The following is a 17815-nucleotide window of genomic DNA, read 5'->3' on the forward strand; positions in this document are numbered from 1 at the left end:
TAATTTAGATTATATGATGAACAAATAAGTTTTTAAAATATTTTCTAGTCATTTTAAAAAAAAAAAATAAATAAATCTCAATATGTCATGAAGAATTAAATTATATGATTCTATAATAAAATCAAAATTTATAAATTTCATATAACACATAAAGAACTTTGAAACTACATGTATTATAATTATTTTTTTGTTTTATCAAAAATTATTTTTTTGACTTATATAAATATTTAAATAATGTTTATGATAAAAAGAGATATTTTGGTGAAAATAAAAGTTTGAAAGTCAAACTTAATTAACTGTTGGAAGGTTTGTGTGACATACATTTTAATTTTAAGAGCAGTTTATATATATTTTCAAAATAGAGGATAAATTTCTGTAATTTAAGTGAAACAAAGAGGTAGTAAATGTATTATACTCTAAGATTTATCATTAACTGATATTTCAAAAAAAAAAAAAACACTAGTTTGAGGTTCAGCTTCGGCTTCCAACTTGCGTTTGCAGAGTTGGTAGCTAATCTCATCCAAGACATCCTCAGCATCGTACACAGCGTCTTTGAGCTCCAAAAGCCAGGCCCTCGCATTTGGATCACTAAACTGCTTATACTCAGCATCATCAATTACACTGTTCACGGATATCAGCATGATTTTCAACTTCTTCACCAGAGTCTCATTCAATCCTCTCTTTTGGAAGTAGTGAAGAGTTTCATTAGAAGCCAACCGGACAAAAGTCACCTGAAGGAAGGCAGACAGAAAAGCAATGCCAACATCTGCACCAGACATGGTAGGAAGAAAAAAATGATCAAGAAGAGGAAGGGATCGATGACAGCAACAGAGAAGTGAGTCTAATGCCAATACAAGGGAAAGTTAAAAGCTCTTTGGCCAAATAATTTAACACGATGCAATTGTTGGACTTTCGAGATATACATACTTGCCGACATCTTTTGAATGGAAGGTGAATTATTGCGAGGAAGCTCTCTGACTTGCAGCTATGGCGACTATTCTGCTTCTTTTTATCCCCCAACAGGGCCACGTATTGGCATTAATTAACTTTGCATCGGACAAATGTGTATAAATTTATTATACAATTAATATGATGACTAATTTGATTTTAAATTTGGTTCCAAATAAAATACCTACTCTATTTTATTTATTATGTTTATACATTTGTTTCAAGGTAGTATTTGTAGTTGTTGCACATATTAAATATTTTATTAAATAATACTTCATTAGCATAGACATTTAGGAAAGATAATATCTATTTATTATAAATAATAACATAATAAATTTTCTTAATCTATTCAAATTAGTAAATTAATTCTATTGAAGATCGGAGTATTAAAATATACTACTTCCGTCTAATAAGACATTTTAACAGAAAAGATGAATTCTTTCTTATAAATCATCTGGTGGGACAGTAATAACGTTGTTTTCAATATTACACGGATTTGAAGTGATTAATTATAAAAACGAATGTGATACAATAAGTCTGGAAAATTTTTTATTTAAATATGAGAAAATTAGAAGGAAAGGAGGTGAAGAAGAGGAAGAGCAAGGGATCTATGGCAGCAAACAGAGAAGTGCGCCTAATGCCAAAGCAAGGGAAAGCTAAGGGCTCTTTAGCCAAATAATTTGACACAGCAATATTTGGAAGTGAATGTACGTTACCGCTAACGCGGCTCTGCTACATCAATTATCATCAATCATTATTAACTCTCAACTTGAAAACTCGTAACACTTCACTGTTTGACAATGAGTGAGGTATAACATTATACATTATAAAATTCAAATATATTTTACTAATAAAATTTGAATATTATTTTGATTGTGATTTGAATATATTAAATTAAATAAGTAGGATTTCAATCGAAAGCTTAAATTAAAAATTAATAATTAATTTTTAATTTAAATAATATCTTAGATTGAAATTTAAATATATTAAATTAAATGGAGAGCATCATTATTAAATGATATTTTCGTTAGTGGCTAAAAATGAAAAAAAATTATTAATTAATTTTTAAATCTAAATATATTTAATCAATACTATTTAAATAATATCTTGATTGGAATTTGAATATATTGAACTAAATGGAAAATATTATAATTAAATGGAATTTCATTCAAATGAAAAAATTAATAATTAATTTCAGATTTGAATAATATCTTAATTGGGATTTGAATATATTGAATTAAATAAGGAGCATCATAATTAAATTTTATATCAATTGGAGGTTTAAATAAAAAAATAAAAAAATAATTTTAAATTTTTATCTATTGCCTCTAAATTTCACATCTCTAATTCAAATCCAATTTGAATGAATAAAAAAAATCATATTCTTATAAGAAGTTAATCTTGAGCTATGTTAAATAATACAATTTATTAGAATTTCAAATCTAATCAAATATATTAGTTTGTGCATTGCACAAGAGAGAAGTTTCTAATTATAAATCATGGTAGAACTATATCCTTAACCCTTTAATTTGTCATAATGTTTTGTTTTGGTCCTTTAATTTGATACAATAATTTTTTGTAGTCGTTTAAATGATTCAACCACAAATAAAAACAATAAGTTATTTTTTGTAGTCCTCTATGTTCATATTATTTTAATTAAGTAAAGTATAATTAATAAATCATCAAAAGAAGCACTAATTTTTTTGATCCTTTTTCTTTTTTCTTCGGATCCTTAGGAAGACCAGCCCAAAGAAAAAGAAGTTGAAGAAAAATCAAGCTTACCAAACAACCCAACATAATTATTGTGTTTCAAAATTCCCAAATGAACTGTATTGACCTTGCAAATTACGTTTAGACAATGAGACACCTGAATTTAAAGAATTCATACTAAAAAAAAATTAAATTACAACTATCTTCAACCATTGAAAGTTTAGTTCTGCTTGGTAGTTTTGGAACTATTATATCCTCTTAGATTTCTTGTTTAAAGTCAGAGTATAGAAACTAATTTTCTTCAAATCAAAAGCATCAAAGTTAAAGTCCTTTTAATAAGTGCGTTTTCCAAAATTTAAACTTGTATTCTCATCATGAGATTACTTATCATCTCAACTAATAATTTGATAATATGTATTTCCTTAACTTTATCCTGTTGTATGGCTTAATTAAAAAAAAAAAAAGGAAAGTTAGTCTAAATAACGAAATTTGTTTGGAGGGAACTAATTTCTAAACTTATGCACAGATATACGTAAAAAAATAATATTAAATTAATCAACACAATACTATTATATTATTGGTATAATCAATAGTACTAATTAAAATAATGAATTTTTCTTAAAAGTAAGCTATTTTCCATTTTTTCTTCTCTATTTAAATATTATAAAAGCCGTTTCTTTTAACTGATATTGATTTTGGGAATTCCTAACCATAAAGGACGAATTATATTTGGGACGAAGTATGTTTGGGACCAACACATGATTCAGACACTAGAACACGACTGACAAATTTTTAAATTTAAATTTTATATTACAATAATAATGATGGAAACAAATTTACCAATTGAGATTGGCATAAATAATAGGGGATTTCATCCTTTAAGCAAATGGTTAAATTTCGAATCCACACCTTATGTATATCTTTTACTCTCAAAATTATGAAGGATGCTCAATTTGCTTTCGTTGCGCGCAAGTCCCCAACGTTTATGAAGAAATTATGGTTTTATGGGACCCTCTCCCAACATCACCCAAAAATTTTTTAAATATGAGATCAATTGGACTCGTTTGTTTGATATGAAGAATTAGAATAACATGAAAATAATAAATAATTCATAAATTGAAAAAGGTCTTTTGTTTTTCTTAATTTGAAAGCTAATGAAAGAAAATTCTTAGGAGTTTGATAATTAATTTAAAAATATTGAGAAAAATAATTAAGCTAGTTATTCTTAAAAAAACACGTGTTTATTTTTTCAAAACTACTTTTTTTATTTATTTGCATTGAAAACTATTTTCCCCATAAAAAATCATACCAATATATATATGTAATCAATAAGAAGAGTTTGGAAAATAATTATAAATTTAGAGGACAAAGTAAACTAGAATCATCTACTAACTTGTGCGATTTAGAGCCCGAAGGAGTCATAATTATTGACTTGAATAATAATATCAGGAAAATAAATATTATATAATTTCTGTTGTATAAAAAATATATTATATATGTTTTTTCTCAACAAATTATTATCTATGTTAAATACTAACAACATAAGTAATTTTTTCAGTCGTGAAGTTCATAAACTTGCTCTAATAACCTCTGCAAATCCAATGGCCTAACATTTCAATTCAGTGTGTGTGCGTTCTCAATTTTCACACAATTAATTCATTTAAAATAAAGCGCGCGCACGGCGCGCACACACACACACACATATATATATAACGGTGTTTAAGCTGGTTAGTTGTGTTTTAAACACTGATTTTTCTTGTGTATTGACAATTACCCTTAATCAAATGTGTTTGATTCTGCTGTTGGACATTCAAGTTTGGCTCTTAATTTTTGAAGATGATTTCCGACAAACAAATCTCTGCAAAATTAGTGTGAAGTTGCTCATTGTGCAATCAAGTAAATATTTCTCATTTTGTAATTTCCATCCAGTCAAGAAAACATGAAACTTCAACCTGCCACAACATGGAGAGATTTTTTTTTTTTAATAGTAATAAAACGAGGGTTGTTAATACATGTAGTCATAGCCTAAACAGAAAAGGGGGGAAAAAGAAAAATAATGAGAAAGTTGCAGGGATTGGGAGAAAGTATCAACTAAGGTTACATTTACTAACTAAAGTATCGTCTATAATATTCCATCTTCTAGGTGTTAAGATTTATTATTAACTGATATTTTCGAGAAAGAAAACATGTAAACCATTTTTTAAGAATTTTCATTGAATCCGACTACACAAAGTCATAATACTTCTTTAAAGAACCCCAAAAAAAAAAATTTCAATCAATCTCTGCTTCAAAAATTTTAGCTCTCCCATGTCTTTTCCTATCAGGCATCAGAAAATAATTAAGATCCATCAAAACTAACACACATAATTGAAGAAATTTAGAGATTTAAAACAAAGATTTCAATTTTAGACAATCTCCAAATGTTCAAGCATAACAATTCCATGATAGTATCATCAACAGCTTCTTTCCTTTTCCAGCTCTGCTCATTTAAGTCTCTCTATAAAGCGTGCAGCGATCGTCTATCAGTATTTGAAAAATATTCGACACTGTGAGCAATGGAAATTTACTTTTGTAAATAATTCATTTCAAATCTCCTTGCAGTATGTGTGCTTACCCCCTGAAGAGATCTTCACGGCAAGCCACAGAACAAAAAAGCATCTTCAGTGATTCCATTGACAATGCTTTAGGTTGGGAACTCCAGTAACAGTAATCTCATTTGTTATTGCCCCTAACAAGAAAGAATACCAGAATTTGTTATTGCCCCCAACAAGAAAGAATACCAGAATAAATTTTTAGAATTCAAATATATAGATGTTATTGTGAAAGGAGTTCTTAGTTTTATAATGGGAATGTAGTTCTCAGGTAATCAAGCAAAGAGAAACTTTGAAGCAACGTTAAGAAGAGAGCGAATATAAAATAATCCAGGTATGATCACCAATGCATACTTTTTCTATTGATTGCGTTAAACAGAAAGGAATATGTGTATAGGAATAAATACGCAGCAAAAGATACCTGAGGATTGGCTAATAAATATAAACTTCACGGATGTGAGCAATCTTTTCCCAATCTTCCCCTTCCGGTTTCTGGCATCTTTGTTTAAGCGCCGGACAGTGTCCGCCAATTTGAAGCCAAGAAATGGAACTGGGGAGGCCCTCCTGGGGCAAGCATTGGAGTCTCGGACAATTATCAATAGTCAAATATTTGAGGGAAGGCGATTGACAAAGAGCCTTGTAGTCTAACATTCTGAGATTGGAACAGTTGATGATCCAAATAGAAATAAGAGAAGTTGGGAGTAGTCCCGGTTCAGGTAGAGACTCCACCACATCATCACCGTCGATGGTCAATGTACGTAGAAAATCATAATTGTGCAAACCCCATTGCATTCGACATGCAAACAGTTTGGGGCATCTGTTGATATCAAGATGCGTCAGTTTTGATAGCAGACCCCCCTCTGGCAATGATTCCATTTGTGGACAATCTGTTATATGTAGTTCACCAAGAGACGGAGAAAAAATGTTGATATGCTCAGGTAGTGATTTCAAATTCTCCAAATCTTCAAAACAGCAATATTCCAGCCTAGGGGCAGAATACCCCTTTTTCGGAAAGGATACGAATTTTGGACACTTTGTAATGCTTAAACGTGTAAGATTCCCATGGTTGTGGCCCTCTGAAACGGAAATTCTTTCAAGATTATTACACTCACACAAATACAAATCCTGAAGTGCAGGGAACTGATCCAATGCAAAGGTCCCAAGCGACCCACAACTTCCCTCTATCCGTATATCACGAAGTGAGTCATGATGTTGCTTCAATGGGAACTCCCAATCTGGACAGTCACGAATCTCAACCCTTCCAATACAGGAGTTATTAATGGTGTGCTCAATCTTTTCAAGCAAACTCACATTCGTGCATGGTCCACAAAAGCAGAGTGCTTTTAGAGTGGACGGGATATATTCCAACCCCACATTTCCACAGTTTTCAAGAGTCAACCCTTGAATTGTTGGGGCTCGTGGAACCAAAGCTACAAGTTGTGGGCAATCTTCAATAACAAGATCATCTAAAGAAAGAAGTTGTTCGGGCAAATTCTCTTTCAGCTTTGGACAATCTATTATATGAAGCACTTTAAGGCATGTGAAGGCCCTTGAAGCAGTGGAACAATCCCATTTCTCCCAATTCACCATTCCCTCGAGCTCCAAGGTTTCAAGAGATCTAAATGGAACAGTAGAAGAATCACTTCCGAGAAATTCAGCACCAATAGCCTCAATGCCATCCAACTTTCCAATGAGTAGTGACTTGAGAGAAGGCAAAAGGCCTAAAGATGGCAACACGAAACAATACTTGCAACCTTCTAATCGGAGCTCCACTACGTTGGACAATGTGTTATCAGCAAACCAATCTGGAAACCTTGTGCCACCATAGTACTCAACCGATAGTTTCTTCAAATTTTGGTGAGGTCGGAGCTTCTCTAGCACATCCCTCTCATTCTGAGAATCATCATTAGTGTCTTTATTCCATCTGAAGCATAACTCCTCAAGGTACCTTTTTTCTTTCAAGTTGGCTTGTAAGGCATCCGTTCCATGAACTACATTCTGCAACTCATGAATTGAAAGCTCTCCTTGAAGATTGAGTTCGCCTAATTGTTTGATGTTGAGCTCATTACATTTGCCCACTTCAAATGATGTCAGGCGAACTTGAAGATTTTTCAGCTTTCCCATATGTGGTGGAATCTTTTTCAAGCTAGTGAATCGTAAATCTAGGTGATGCAAATTTTTTAATTTATGAAAATCAGCAGGCAACTCAACCAAAAGTTCGCAGTCGACCAATTTCAATGTTTGTAGGTTATACAGAAGACATATTGACTCGGGGAGCCTCTTAATTTTACAGTTAGATAGATCAAGACACCGTAGATGTATGAGATTTCCTATAGAATCAGGTATCTCCTCAATTGTGCCATTGGAAGCCAGAGATAAAACTCGCAAGCATTTGCACTTGCATAATTCATCAAATATTAGGTTGCTCGAGGTCCACAGGAAACCCCACCTATTTGGGAGAGGCAAGAATGTTCGTAATTTTTTCATTTTTTGCAAATTCTCAAACCATTTGTATTCTCCATATTCGTGATACAAAACAGATAAGTGACGGGTTTTTTCTGAAAAATCCACCACCCCATTAGCCTCTTGCTTGAAACAAAGATCTCCAGATACATGAATTGCCAGATCATTGAGAATGTCATGCATGACAAAACATGTTCCATTTATAGAAGACGACTCCTGAAAAAAAGATCTTGACACAAGCTCTTGGAAGTATTCATTGCCTACTTCTTCAATTGACTTATTTGGTTGAGAGGCTTGCAAGAAATTATGAGCCATCCACAATAGAATCAGCTCCTCCTTGCGAAATTCATAATCCTTCGGGAACAATGAACAATAAGCAAAGCATTGCTTTAGCTGAGAAGGGAGATAATGATAGCTCAATATCACAGCGGGAAGAATATTATTATAAGAAATCTCCCATATCTCACTTCCCAAAATGTTGTTCCATTCCTCCCAAGATGATTTCCTGTACAAGAGACTCCCAATTGTTTTCAAGGCCAAAGGCAAACCTTTACACTTTTTAACAATCTTTCTTCCAATTTCTTCATGATCAAAATTCTTTGGTGGACAACAGTTGCGAATTGCATATTTTTTAAATAATAGCCAACCATCTTCATGTGACAATAGCTTTAGGTGATGTTCTTCATTAGAGCCAGCTGCTAACACGACATTCTCATTGCGTGAAGTGACAAGAATTCTGCTTCCCGCAACCCCACATATGAAAGGTGCTAAAAAATTTTCCCACGATATGCAATCATCACACCAAGCATCATCAAGAATAATGAGGAACTTTTTTTTAGAGAAGAAATCCTTCAACTTATTTTGAACTTCATCTAAATCTTCTATGTCATTATTAGATTCCGTGGCTTTCTTGAAAATTCTTTTTGACAACCTCAAAACATCAAAGTCATCTGAAACACATACCCAAAGTCTATAGTCAAATTCACTCTTAACCCTTTCATCATTATAAACAAGCTGAGCAAGGGTGGTCTTCCCCAACCCACCCATACCCACTATAGGAATGACAGAAAAGTGGCTGTCGTTTTTCAACCTTTGAAATATAATTTCTTTGTCCTCATTCCTGCCATATATTCCAGCTTCATCCACTAAAGAAGTTGTCTCAGTCTGCCACTTTCTCTCAAATCCATCAGCTCCACCTTTGTTAAATTGTTTCAAATGCAGACCAATCTTTCTGCTCTCGAGAAATTCAAGGTTTTCAAGGATTTGTTTCATCCTCGATTCGATTTCCTGGTCAAACATAGTATCAGAAGCAGAGAAGAATTTTCGTACCTTGCTAGTAACACTAGTTTGAGTTTCCGCTTCGGCTTCCAACTTGCGTTTGTGGACTTCATAGTTAATCTCATCCAAGACATCCTCAGCATCGTACACAGCATCTTTGAGCTCAAAAAGCCAGGTCCTCACATTTCGATCACTGAACTGCTTATACTCAGCATCATCAATGACACTACTGATGGATATCAGCATGATCTCCAACTTCTTCACCAGAGTCTTATTCAATCCGCTCTTTGGGAAGTAGCGAAGGGTTTCTCCAGAAGCCAACCGGTCAAAAGCCACCTGAAGGAAGGCAGAGAGAAAGGCAATGCCAACATCTGCACCAGACATGGTAGGAAGAAAAAAATGATCAAGAAGAGGCAGGGATCGATGACAGCAACAGAGAAGCGAGTCTAATGCCAATACAAGGGAAAGTTAAAAGCTCTTTGGCCAAATAATTTAACACGGTGCAATTTTTTGACTTTCAAGATACATATACTTGCCGACATCTTTTGAATGGAAGGTGAAAGCTCTCTGGCTTACAGCTATCACGACTTTTTAACTTCTGTTTCCCCCAACAGGACCACGTATTGGCATTAACTAACTTTGCACAGGACATACGTGTATAAATTTATTATACAACTAATATGTTACCGGGGTATAAAAATTAATTTGGCTTTTAATTTGAATCTAGATAAAATATCTTAATCTATTTTATTTATCATATTTATACATTTGTTTTAAGATAATACTTGTAGTTGTTATACATGTTAAATATTTTATCAAATAACAATTGATTAACATAGGTCTTTTAGAAGAGACAATACATATTTATTATAAATATTAACATAAAAAAATTTTTTAACCTATTCAAATTAGTCAATTAGTTTTTATGTTAAAAATCAGAATATTAAAATATACTACTTCAGCCTAATAAGACATTTTAACAGAAAAGATGATTGCTTTATTATAGATTATCTGATGGGACAGTAATAACGTTGTGTTCAATATTGCACGGATTTGAAGTGACTAATTAGAAAAAAGAATGTAATACAATAAGTCTGAAAAAAATTTTATTTAAATATGAGTAAAATTAGAAGGAAAAGAGGTGAAGAAGAAGAGTAAGGGATCGATGGTGGCAAACAGGGAAGTGCGCCTAACGCCAAAGCAAGGGAAAGCTAAGAGCTCTTTAGCCAAATAATTTGACACCGCAATATTTGGAGATAACTGTGCGTTACGGTAAAGTGGCCGACATCTTTTGAGTTAAAGGTGAATTATTAAGAGGATGCTTTTTGACTTATTTGGGTGCAGCTAACGTGGCTCTGCTTTTCTTTTCCCATGTGCAGGGGGGACAGTGCTCGACAAAATTGCTAATGAGAGAGCGAAAACGAGTGAGAAGATTCATCATGAAGAGACGAAGCCCCCCGAAGTTGCAGAAGTGTGTGTGTGTATATATATATATATATATATCTGTATGTATGTATGTAAACTTTTAACTATGGTATAAAAGTCCAATTTAAGCAAGGCAATCAAGATGGTTGATTTTTTTTTTCTCCCTCTCAGCCTGAAATAATGATGTTTTTAGTTGAAAAAAATAGCAATTTGTGAGATTGCTAATTTAATAATGGGAATTTGCCCTTAAAAGTTTCTACTCAAGAGCTATGGGTATTTGACAATTTTTTTGGATGTAAACTTGTCCCAGAGTTTAAAATCGTAACAATATTATCTCATAGTGCTAACGATCAAGGTCATTATTTTAACAGCTAAAATTAGTTTTTTAACAGTATGGGACACTGTTGTCATGATTTTAAACTTTTAGAGCATATTTGCATCTCAAAAAAACTGTCGGGTGCCCAACACTCTTAAGTAAAAAATTTCTTGAGCAAACCTGTATATTAACCCATTTAATAATTTTGTTTTGTTGAATTACATTTAGTTTATATATAAGTTTTGCTACAACTATATTTTTAGTATTTTAATTTTACACAATATTTTTTTTGGTACTTTAATTTTATAAAGTATTTTTCACGGTCTTTTAAATGATTCAAGAACAAATAAAAACAAATATAAGCATTATAATAAGTTATATTATATAGAAGTCATGAATAATGTACACATGTACACACACATACGTTCTCCTCGACTTATTTGTCTTGTAAATATGCTTGAACACTTTTTTAGTAGTATGAATTGAATTTTCCCCTTTTTACAAAACAAAAACAAGAAGATAATGAATTTTTTTAAAAAACACAAGAAGATAATGTTATTAAAAATGAAACATATGATAATTTAAAAAAAAACAGTTGAAATTGCCTCCATATTCATATTATTTTAATTAAGTAAAAGATAATTAATAAATCATCAAAAGAAGCAATAATTTTCTTTATCCTTTTTCTTTCCTTTTTGGATCTCTAGGAAGACCAACACAAAGAAAAAGAAAGTGAAAAAAAGTCAATTATACCAAAAAACCCATCATAATTACATTTAACAAGCACACTTTTCAGAATTTAAATTTGTATTTTTCTCCTTATAAAATAAAACTGCTTACCATCTCAACAACAATTTATTAATGCATATTTTCCTAAAAGCTGTTTCTTTTAACTAATATTGATTTTGGAAATTCTTAGCCACGAAGGATGAATTATACCTGGGACCAACACATGCTTTAGACACTAGAATACGACTAAAAATTTTTTAAATTTATATTACAATAATAATTAAAAAATTTACCGATTTAGATTGGCATAAATAATAGGGGATTTCATCATTTAAGCAAATGGTTAAATTTGGAATCCGCACCTTAAGCATATCTCTTAGGAAAAATGACAAAAAAAGAATCATGAAATTGTGAATTTCTAATTCAGGAAGTTAGGCATTGAAAATGATAGGGAGGAAAGTAAATCCAAAATTGAAATTTTAAAATACAAAGGAAATGACAAAAACACCACTTTATTTTATTAAAAAAAAAATTCAACCCCTCATCGGAAGTCATCGTCGACCGTAGGCCGCCACCGGCATGGTGGTTGCCACCAAGGTTCTTTAGCAATTTTTTTTTTTTGTCATGAAAATTATTTGAGGGAAGTAGTGGGATGGAATTTGCTCTCACAACTTCATGGTCATTTGGGCCAACCACCAAAAAAATAGATGACCATTTGGCTACCAATAGCTTGTTAACATTATAATACAATATATATATGTGTGTGTGTATATATAAGTGAACTCCCCTTGCAGCTCATGACAACAATTTATTTAAAAATGATAAGTCTTGATTGGGAAATGACAAATTTAAACTTGAGATTAATAAGACGTTTTTTTCCTTATATATATAACATGAAATAATATGTGAATTACTTAAAAATAACAACAATTTATCCTAAAATGATAAATCTTGATTGTGAAGTGACAAATTTAGACTTGGGATTAACAATACCATTTTTAATTAATTCATATATTATTTCCTAACAAATTTTTAACAATACCACTTTTAGACACTGACACAACTAAATTTAAAGAATTTATAATAAAAAAAATTAAAATTACAATTATCTTCAACCATTAGTTCTGCTCGGTAGTTTTGAAAGTGTTGTCTTTTCTTGGTTTTTTTTTTTTGGTTGTATAAGTCAGAGTATAAAGACTGCCGTTTATTATTTTAACCAGGGGCTTGTTAGTGTCTATTTTCATAGCTTTATCATGCAATGGAAAACTTGTGACTAGGAAATATAATAAAAACGGCATTATTTTGTTTTCCTTGTGTGTCCTTTTGTCCCACATGTCCCCAACGCTTACAAAGAAAAGATGGTTTAACCACACGGTAGTGGCCTAGTGGTAACTTCACTTAGTTCGGTGGGGGTTCGAATCCCCCACCCTTGGGCATGGAAATGCTCTTGTAGCCTATATTTTGCCCTTAAGTAGAGATTCCCGCAGTGAAGGGATTAGTCACTGCTACCAGTGGTGGATACCTACGTAAGCAAAAAAGAAAAGAAAAGATGGTTTGATGGCCCCTCCTCTCAACACCACCCACAATTTTCAAAAGATGATATCAATTGGTGTCGTTTGTTTGATATCAAGAATCAGAATAACATGAAAATAATAAATAACTCATAAATTGAAAAGTTCTTTTGTTTTTTTTTTTAAATTTGAAAGATAATGAAAAAAAATTACTAGGAGTTTGACGGTTAATTTAAAAATATTGAGAAAAATAATTATGCTAGTTATTCTTTAAAAAACACGTGTTTTATTTTTTTTTTTAAACTATTTTTTAATTATTTGCATTGAAAACTATTTTCTTGATAAAAAAATCATATCAATGTATATATGCAATCAATAAGAAGAGTTTAGAAAATAATTATAAATTTAGAGGAGAAAATAAGCTAAAATCTTATAATTAAAAGAAGAAGAAAAATCATCTGCTAACTTTCACAATGGAAGGCCCGAAGGAGTAATAATTATTGACGTGAATAATAATATGAGTAAACTAAATATTATATAATTTCTGTTGTATAAAAAATATATTATATGTGTTGTTTCTCAACAAATTACTATCTATGTTATATACTAATGACATAAGTAATTTTTTCAGTAGTGAAATTCATCATAAACTTAGTCTAATAACCTCTCCAAATCCCATGGCCTAACATTTCAATCCAATGTGTGTGTTCTCAATTTTTATACAATTAATTCATTTAAAATAAAGCATATATTAAAAAAAAAATCGGCGTTTAAGCTGGTTGGTGGTATTTTAAGTACTGATTTTTCCTGCGTATTGACAATGACCCTTAATTTTTAAGTTTGTATAATGTAGGGAGAGATCCATCATTAAGTGCAAATGTGTTTGATTCTGCTGCTGCACATTTAAGTTTGGCTCTTAATTTTAGAGAAGAATTCTATGAAATGAAAGTAGAAGGAAACAAATGATAGCCAATCTATTTCTTTTTTATTTCTTTCATTTTTTGGGGCATCATTTACTCTAAGTTTACACCCTTTAATTTCCCCCTCCATTAGCGAAAAATAAAACCCATGTCAGTTAGAGGAAGTTTATCTGTCGTATTTAATAAACTAAAGCTATTTTCTTTTGAGCTGCTATACTTGGTAGTGAGTGGTCAAGTTAGAGGATGATTTGTGACAAACAAATCTCTGCAAAACTAGTGTGAAGTTGCTCCTTGTCCAATCAAGTAAATATTTCCCATTTTTCAATTTCTATCCGGCCAAGAAACCATAAACTTCAACCTGCCACAACCTGGAGAAAATAATTTTTTTCCCAATAAAAGATCAACTATAATAATAAAACGGGAGTTATTACATATAGTCATAGCCTAAACAGAAAAGGGGGGAAAAAGAAAAATAAGGAGAAAGTTGCAGGGGTTGGGAGAAAGTATCAACTAAGGCTACATTTACTAATTAAAATTTTGTAAAAACATGGAGAGAGATTAACACCAAAATTAATATTTTATCGCATTTGAATCAGAAATAAGTGTACTAAAATGTGTGATTTTAGATCATAATATAAAAATCTTTTGGCCAAAAAAAAAAAGAAGATCATCATATAAAAATCATAACAGTTCCAATCCATTACGCCTATATAGAAGGGAATACTTTGCGCGAATTGATTTTAACAGCATCGTCTATAATATTTCACCTTCTAGGTGTTCGGATTTGTTATTAACTGATACTTAAAAAGAAAACATGTAAACCATTTTTTTTTTTTTTGAAGAATTTTCATTGAATCCGACCATATAAAGACAAAGTTCATTATCAAAAAATTTAAAATATAAAACAAAGCTTTAAAATTCTACTCATTATACTAAATCAGTTCTTCTAAAGCATACGTATCAGTATCTCTTTTCACTTGAAGAAATTTAGAGATTTAAAACAAAGATTTCAATTGTAGACAATCTCCAAATGTTCAAGCCCAACAATTCCATGATAGTAACATCAACAGCTTCTTTCCTTTTTCAGCTCTCCTTACTCAAGTCTCTCTGTAAAGCGTGCAGTGATCATATATCAGTATTGAATAATATTTGACAGTGAGTAATGGAAATTTATTTATGTAAATAATTAATTTCAAATCTCCTTCCGGTATGTGTGCTTATCCCCTGAAGAGATCTTCACGGTAGCCACAGAACAAAAAAGCATCTTCAGTGATTCCATTGACAATGCTTTGGATTGGGTACTGAAGGGATAGAGTAATCTCATTTGTTATTGCCCCTAGCAAGAAAGAATACCAGAATAAATTTTTATAATTCAAATATATAGATGTTAATGTGAAAGGAGTTCTGAGTTTTATAATGGGAATGTAGTTCTCAGGCAATCAAGCAAACAGAAATATGTTTAATTAATAATATTTAAATCATATCTTGATTGCAATTTGAATACATTGAACTAAATGGAAAATATTATAATTAAATGGAATTTCATTCAAATAAAAAAATTAATAATTAATTTCAGATTTGAATGATATCTTAATTGGGATTTGAATATATTAAATTAAATAAGGAGCATCATAATTAAATTTTATATCGATTGGAGGTTTAAATGAAAAATAAATAAATAATTTTAAATTTTATCTGTTGCCTCTAAATTTCACATCTCTAATTCAAATCCAATTTGAATGAATAAAAAAATCATATTCCTATAAGAAGTGAATCTTGAGCTATGTTAAATAATACAATTTATTAGAATTTCAAATCTAATCAAATATATTAGTTTGTGCATTGCACAAGGGAGAAATTTTCTAATTATAAATCATGGTAGAACTATATCCTTAACCCTTTAATTGTCATCATGTTTTGTTTTGGTCCTTTAATTTTATAAAATAATTTTTGTAGTCCTTTAAATGATTCGACCACAAATAAAAAAAATATAAAAATTATAATAAGTTATATTATGTACAAGTCATGAATAATATACCCATGTAAAACACACATTCCTTCTCCTCGACTTATTTGTCTTGTAAATAAGCTTGAACACTTTTTCAGTAGTATGAATTTTCCCCTTTTACAAAAAAAAAAGAAGGCAATGAAGAATTTTTTTTTTCAAAATATATATAGTATATATAATGTTATTAAAATAAAATATATGATTGTCACCGAAAAAATAAAATATATGATAATTAAAAAAATTAAAATCGCCTCTATGTTCATATTATTTTAATTAAGTAAAATATAATTAATAAATCATCAAAAGAAGTACTAATTTTTTTTATCCTTTTTCTTTTTTCTTCGGATCCTTAGGAAGACCAGCCCAAAGAAAAAGACGTTGAAGAAAAATCAACCTTACCAAACAACCAACATAATTATTGTGTTTCAAAATTCCCAAATGAACTGTATTGACCTTGCAAATTACGTTTAGACAATGAGACACCTGAATTTAAAGAATTCATACTAAAAAAAATTAAATTACAACTATCTTCAACCATTGAAATTTTAGTTCTGCTTGTTAGTTTTGGAACTATTATATCCTCTTAGATTTTTTGTTTAAACTCAGAGTATAGAAACTAATTTTCATCAAATCAGAAGCGTTAAAGTTAAAGTCCTTCTAACAAGTATGTTTTTCAAAATTTAAACTTGTATTCTCATCATGAGATTACTTACCATCTCAACTAATAATTTGATAATATGTATTTCCTTAACTTTATCCTGTTGTATGGCTTAATTAAAAAAAAAAAAAAAAGGACAGTTAGTCTAAATAACGAAATTTGTTTGGAGGGAACTAATTTCTAAACTTATGCACAGATATACGTAAAAAAATAATATTAAATTAATCAACACAATACTATTATATTATTGGTATAATCAATAGTACTAATTAAAATAATGAATTTTTCTTAAAAGTAAGCTATTTTCCATTTTTGCTTCTCTATTTAAATATTATAAAAGCCGTTTCTTTTAATTGATATTGATTTTGGGAATTCTTAACCATAAAGGACGAATTATGTTTGGGACCAACACATGATTCAGACACTAGAACACGACTGACAAATTTTTAAATTTAAATTTTATATTGCAATAATAATGATGGAAACAAATTTACCAATTTAGATTGGCATAAATAATAGGGGATTTCATCCTTTAAGCAAATGGTTAAATTTCGAATCCACACCTTATGTATATCTTTTACTCTCAAAATTATATTATGAAGGATGCTCAATTTGCCTTCGGTACGCGCAAGTCCCCAACTTCTATGAAGAAATTATGGTTTTATGGAACCCTCTCCCAACATCACCCACAAATTTTTGAAATATGAGATCAATTGGACTCGTTTGTTTGATATCAAGAATTAGAATAACATGAAAATAGTAAATAATTCATAAATTGAAAAAGGTCTTTTGTTTTTCTTAATTTGAAAGCTAATGAAAGAAAATTCTTAGGAGTTTGATAATTAATTTAAAAATATTGAGAAAAATAATTAAGCTAGTTATTCTTAAAAAAGACACGTGTTTATTTTTTCAAAACTACTTTTTTTATTTATTTGCATTGAAAACTATTTTCCCCATAAAAAAATCATACCAATATATATATGTAATCAATAAGAAGAGTTTAGAAAATAATTATAAATTTAGAGGACAAAGTAAACTAGAATCATCCACTAACTTGTGCAATTTAGAGCCCGAAGCAGCAATAATTATTGACTTGAATAATAATATCAGGAAAATAAATATTATATAATTTCTGTTGTATAAAAAATATATTATATATGTTTTTTCTCAACAAATTATTATCTATGTTATATACTAACAACATGAGTAATTTTTTCAGTCGTGAAGTTCATAAACTTGCTCTAATAACCTCTCCAAA

General features: G+C 30.5%; 1 protein-coding gene and 1 long non-coding RNA gene across 2 annotated transcripts; both read right to left on the reverse strand.

Annotated features, from left to right (window-relative positions):
* Positions 1 to 5134: 5134 nt before the first annotated feature.
* LOC114757603 (uncharacterized) lies at positions 5135 to 5837 on the reverse strand. Its single transcript, XR_003741589.1, has 3 exons — positions 5671 to 5837; positions 5273 to 5386; positions 5135 to 5155 (listed from the first exon to the last, which is right to left on the reverse strand). It is a non-coding gene; the product is annotated as an uncharacterized LOC114757603 (long non-coding RNA).
* Positions 5838 to 6918: 1081 nt separating this feature from the next.
* Positions 6919 to 9374, reverse strand: LOC114757645 (putative disease resistance RPP13-like protein 1). The gene is made up of 2 exons (XM_028946730.1): positions 7051 to 9374; positions 6919 to 6970 (listed from the first exon to the last, which is right to left on the reverse strand). Exons 1-2 carry the CDS (start codon positions 9372 to 9374, stop codon positions 6919 to 6921), a joined length of 2376 nt encoding a protein of 791 aa, XP_028802563.1.
* Between the last annotated feature and the right edge of the window lie 8441 nt (positions 9375 to 17815).

Source organism: Neltuma alba, unplaced genomic scaffold (genome assembly GCF_004799145.2).
Source record: "Neltuma alba isolate B1F8T4 unplaced genomic scaffold, ASM479914v2 tig00010614_pilon, whole genome shotgun sequence".
Taxonomy (NCBI): Eukaryota; Viridiplantae; Streptophyta; class Magnoliopsida; order Fabales; family Fabaceae; genus Neltuma; species Neltuma alba.

Coding starts and splice junctions, on each gene's coding strand:
- LOC114757645 (XM_028946730.1), bottom strand. CDS start 9,374: ATGTCTGGTGCAGATGTTGGCATTGCCTTTCTCTCTGCCTTCCTTCAG. Junction 6,971..7,050: donor GGCACAAGGTTTCCAGATTG/GTTTGCTGATAA, acceptor TGCCATCTTTAG/GCCTTTTGCCTTCTCTCAAG.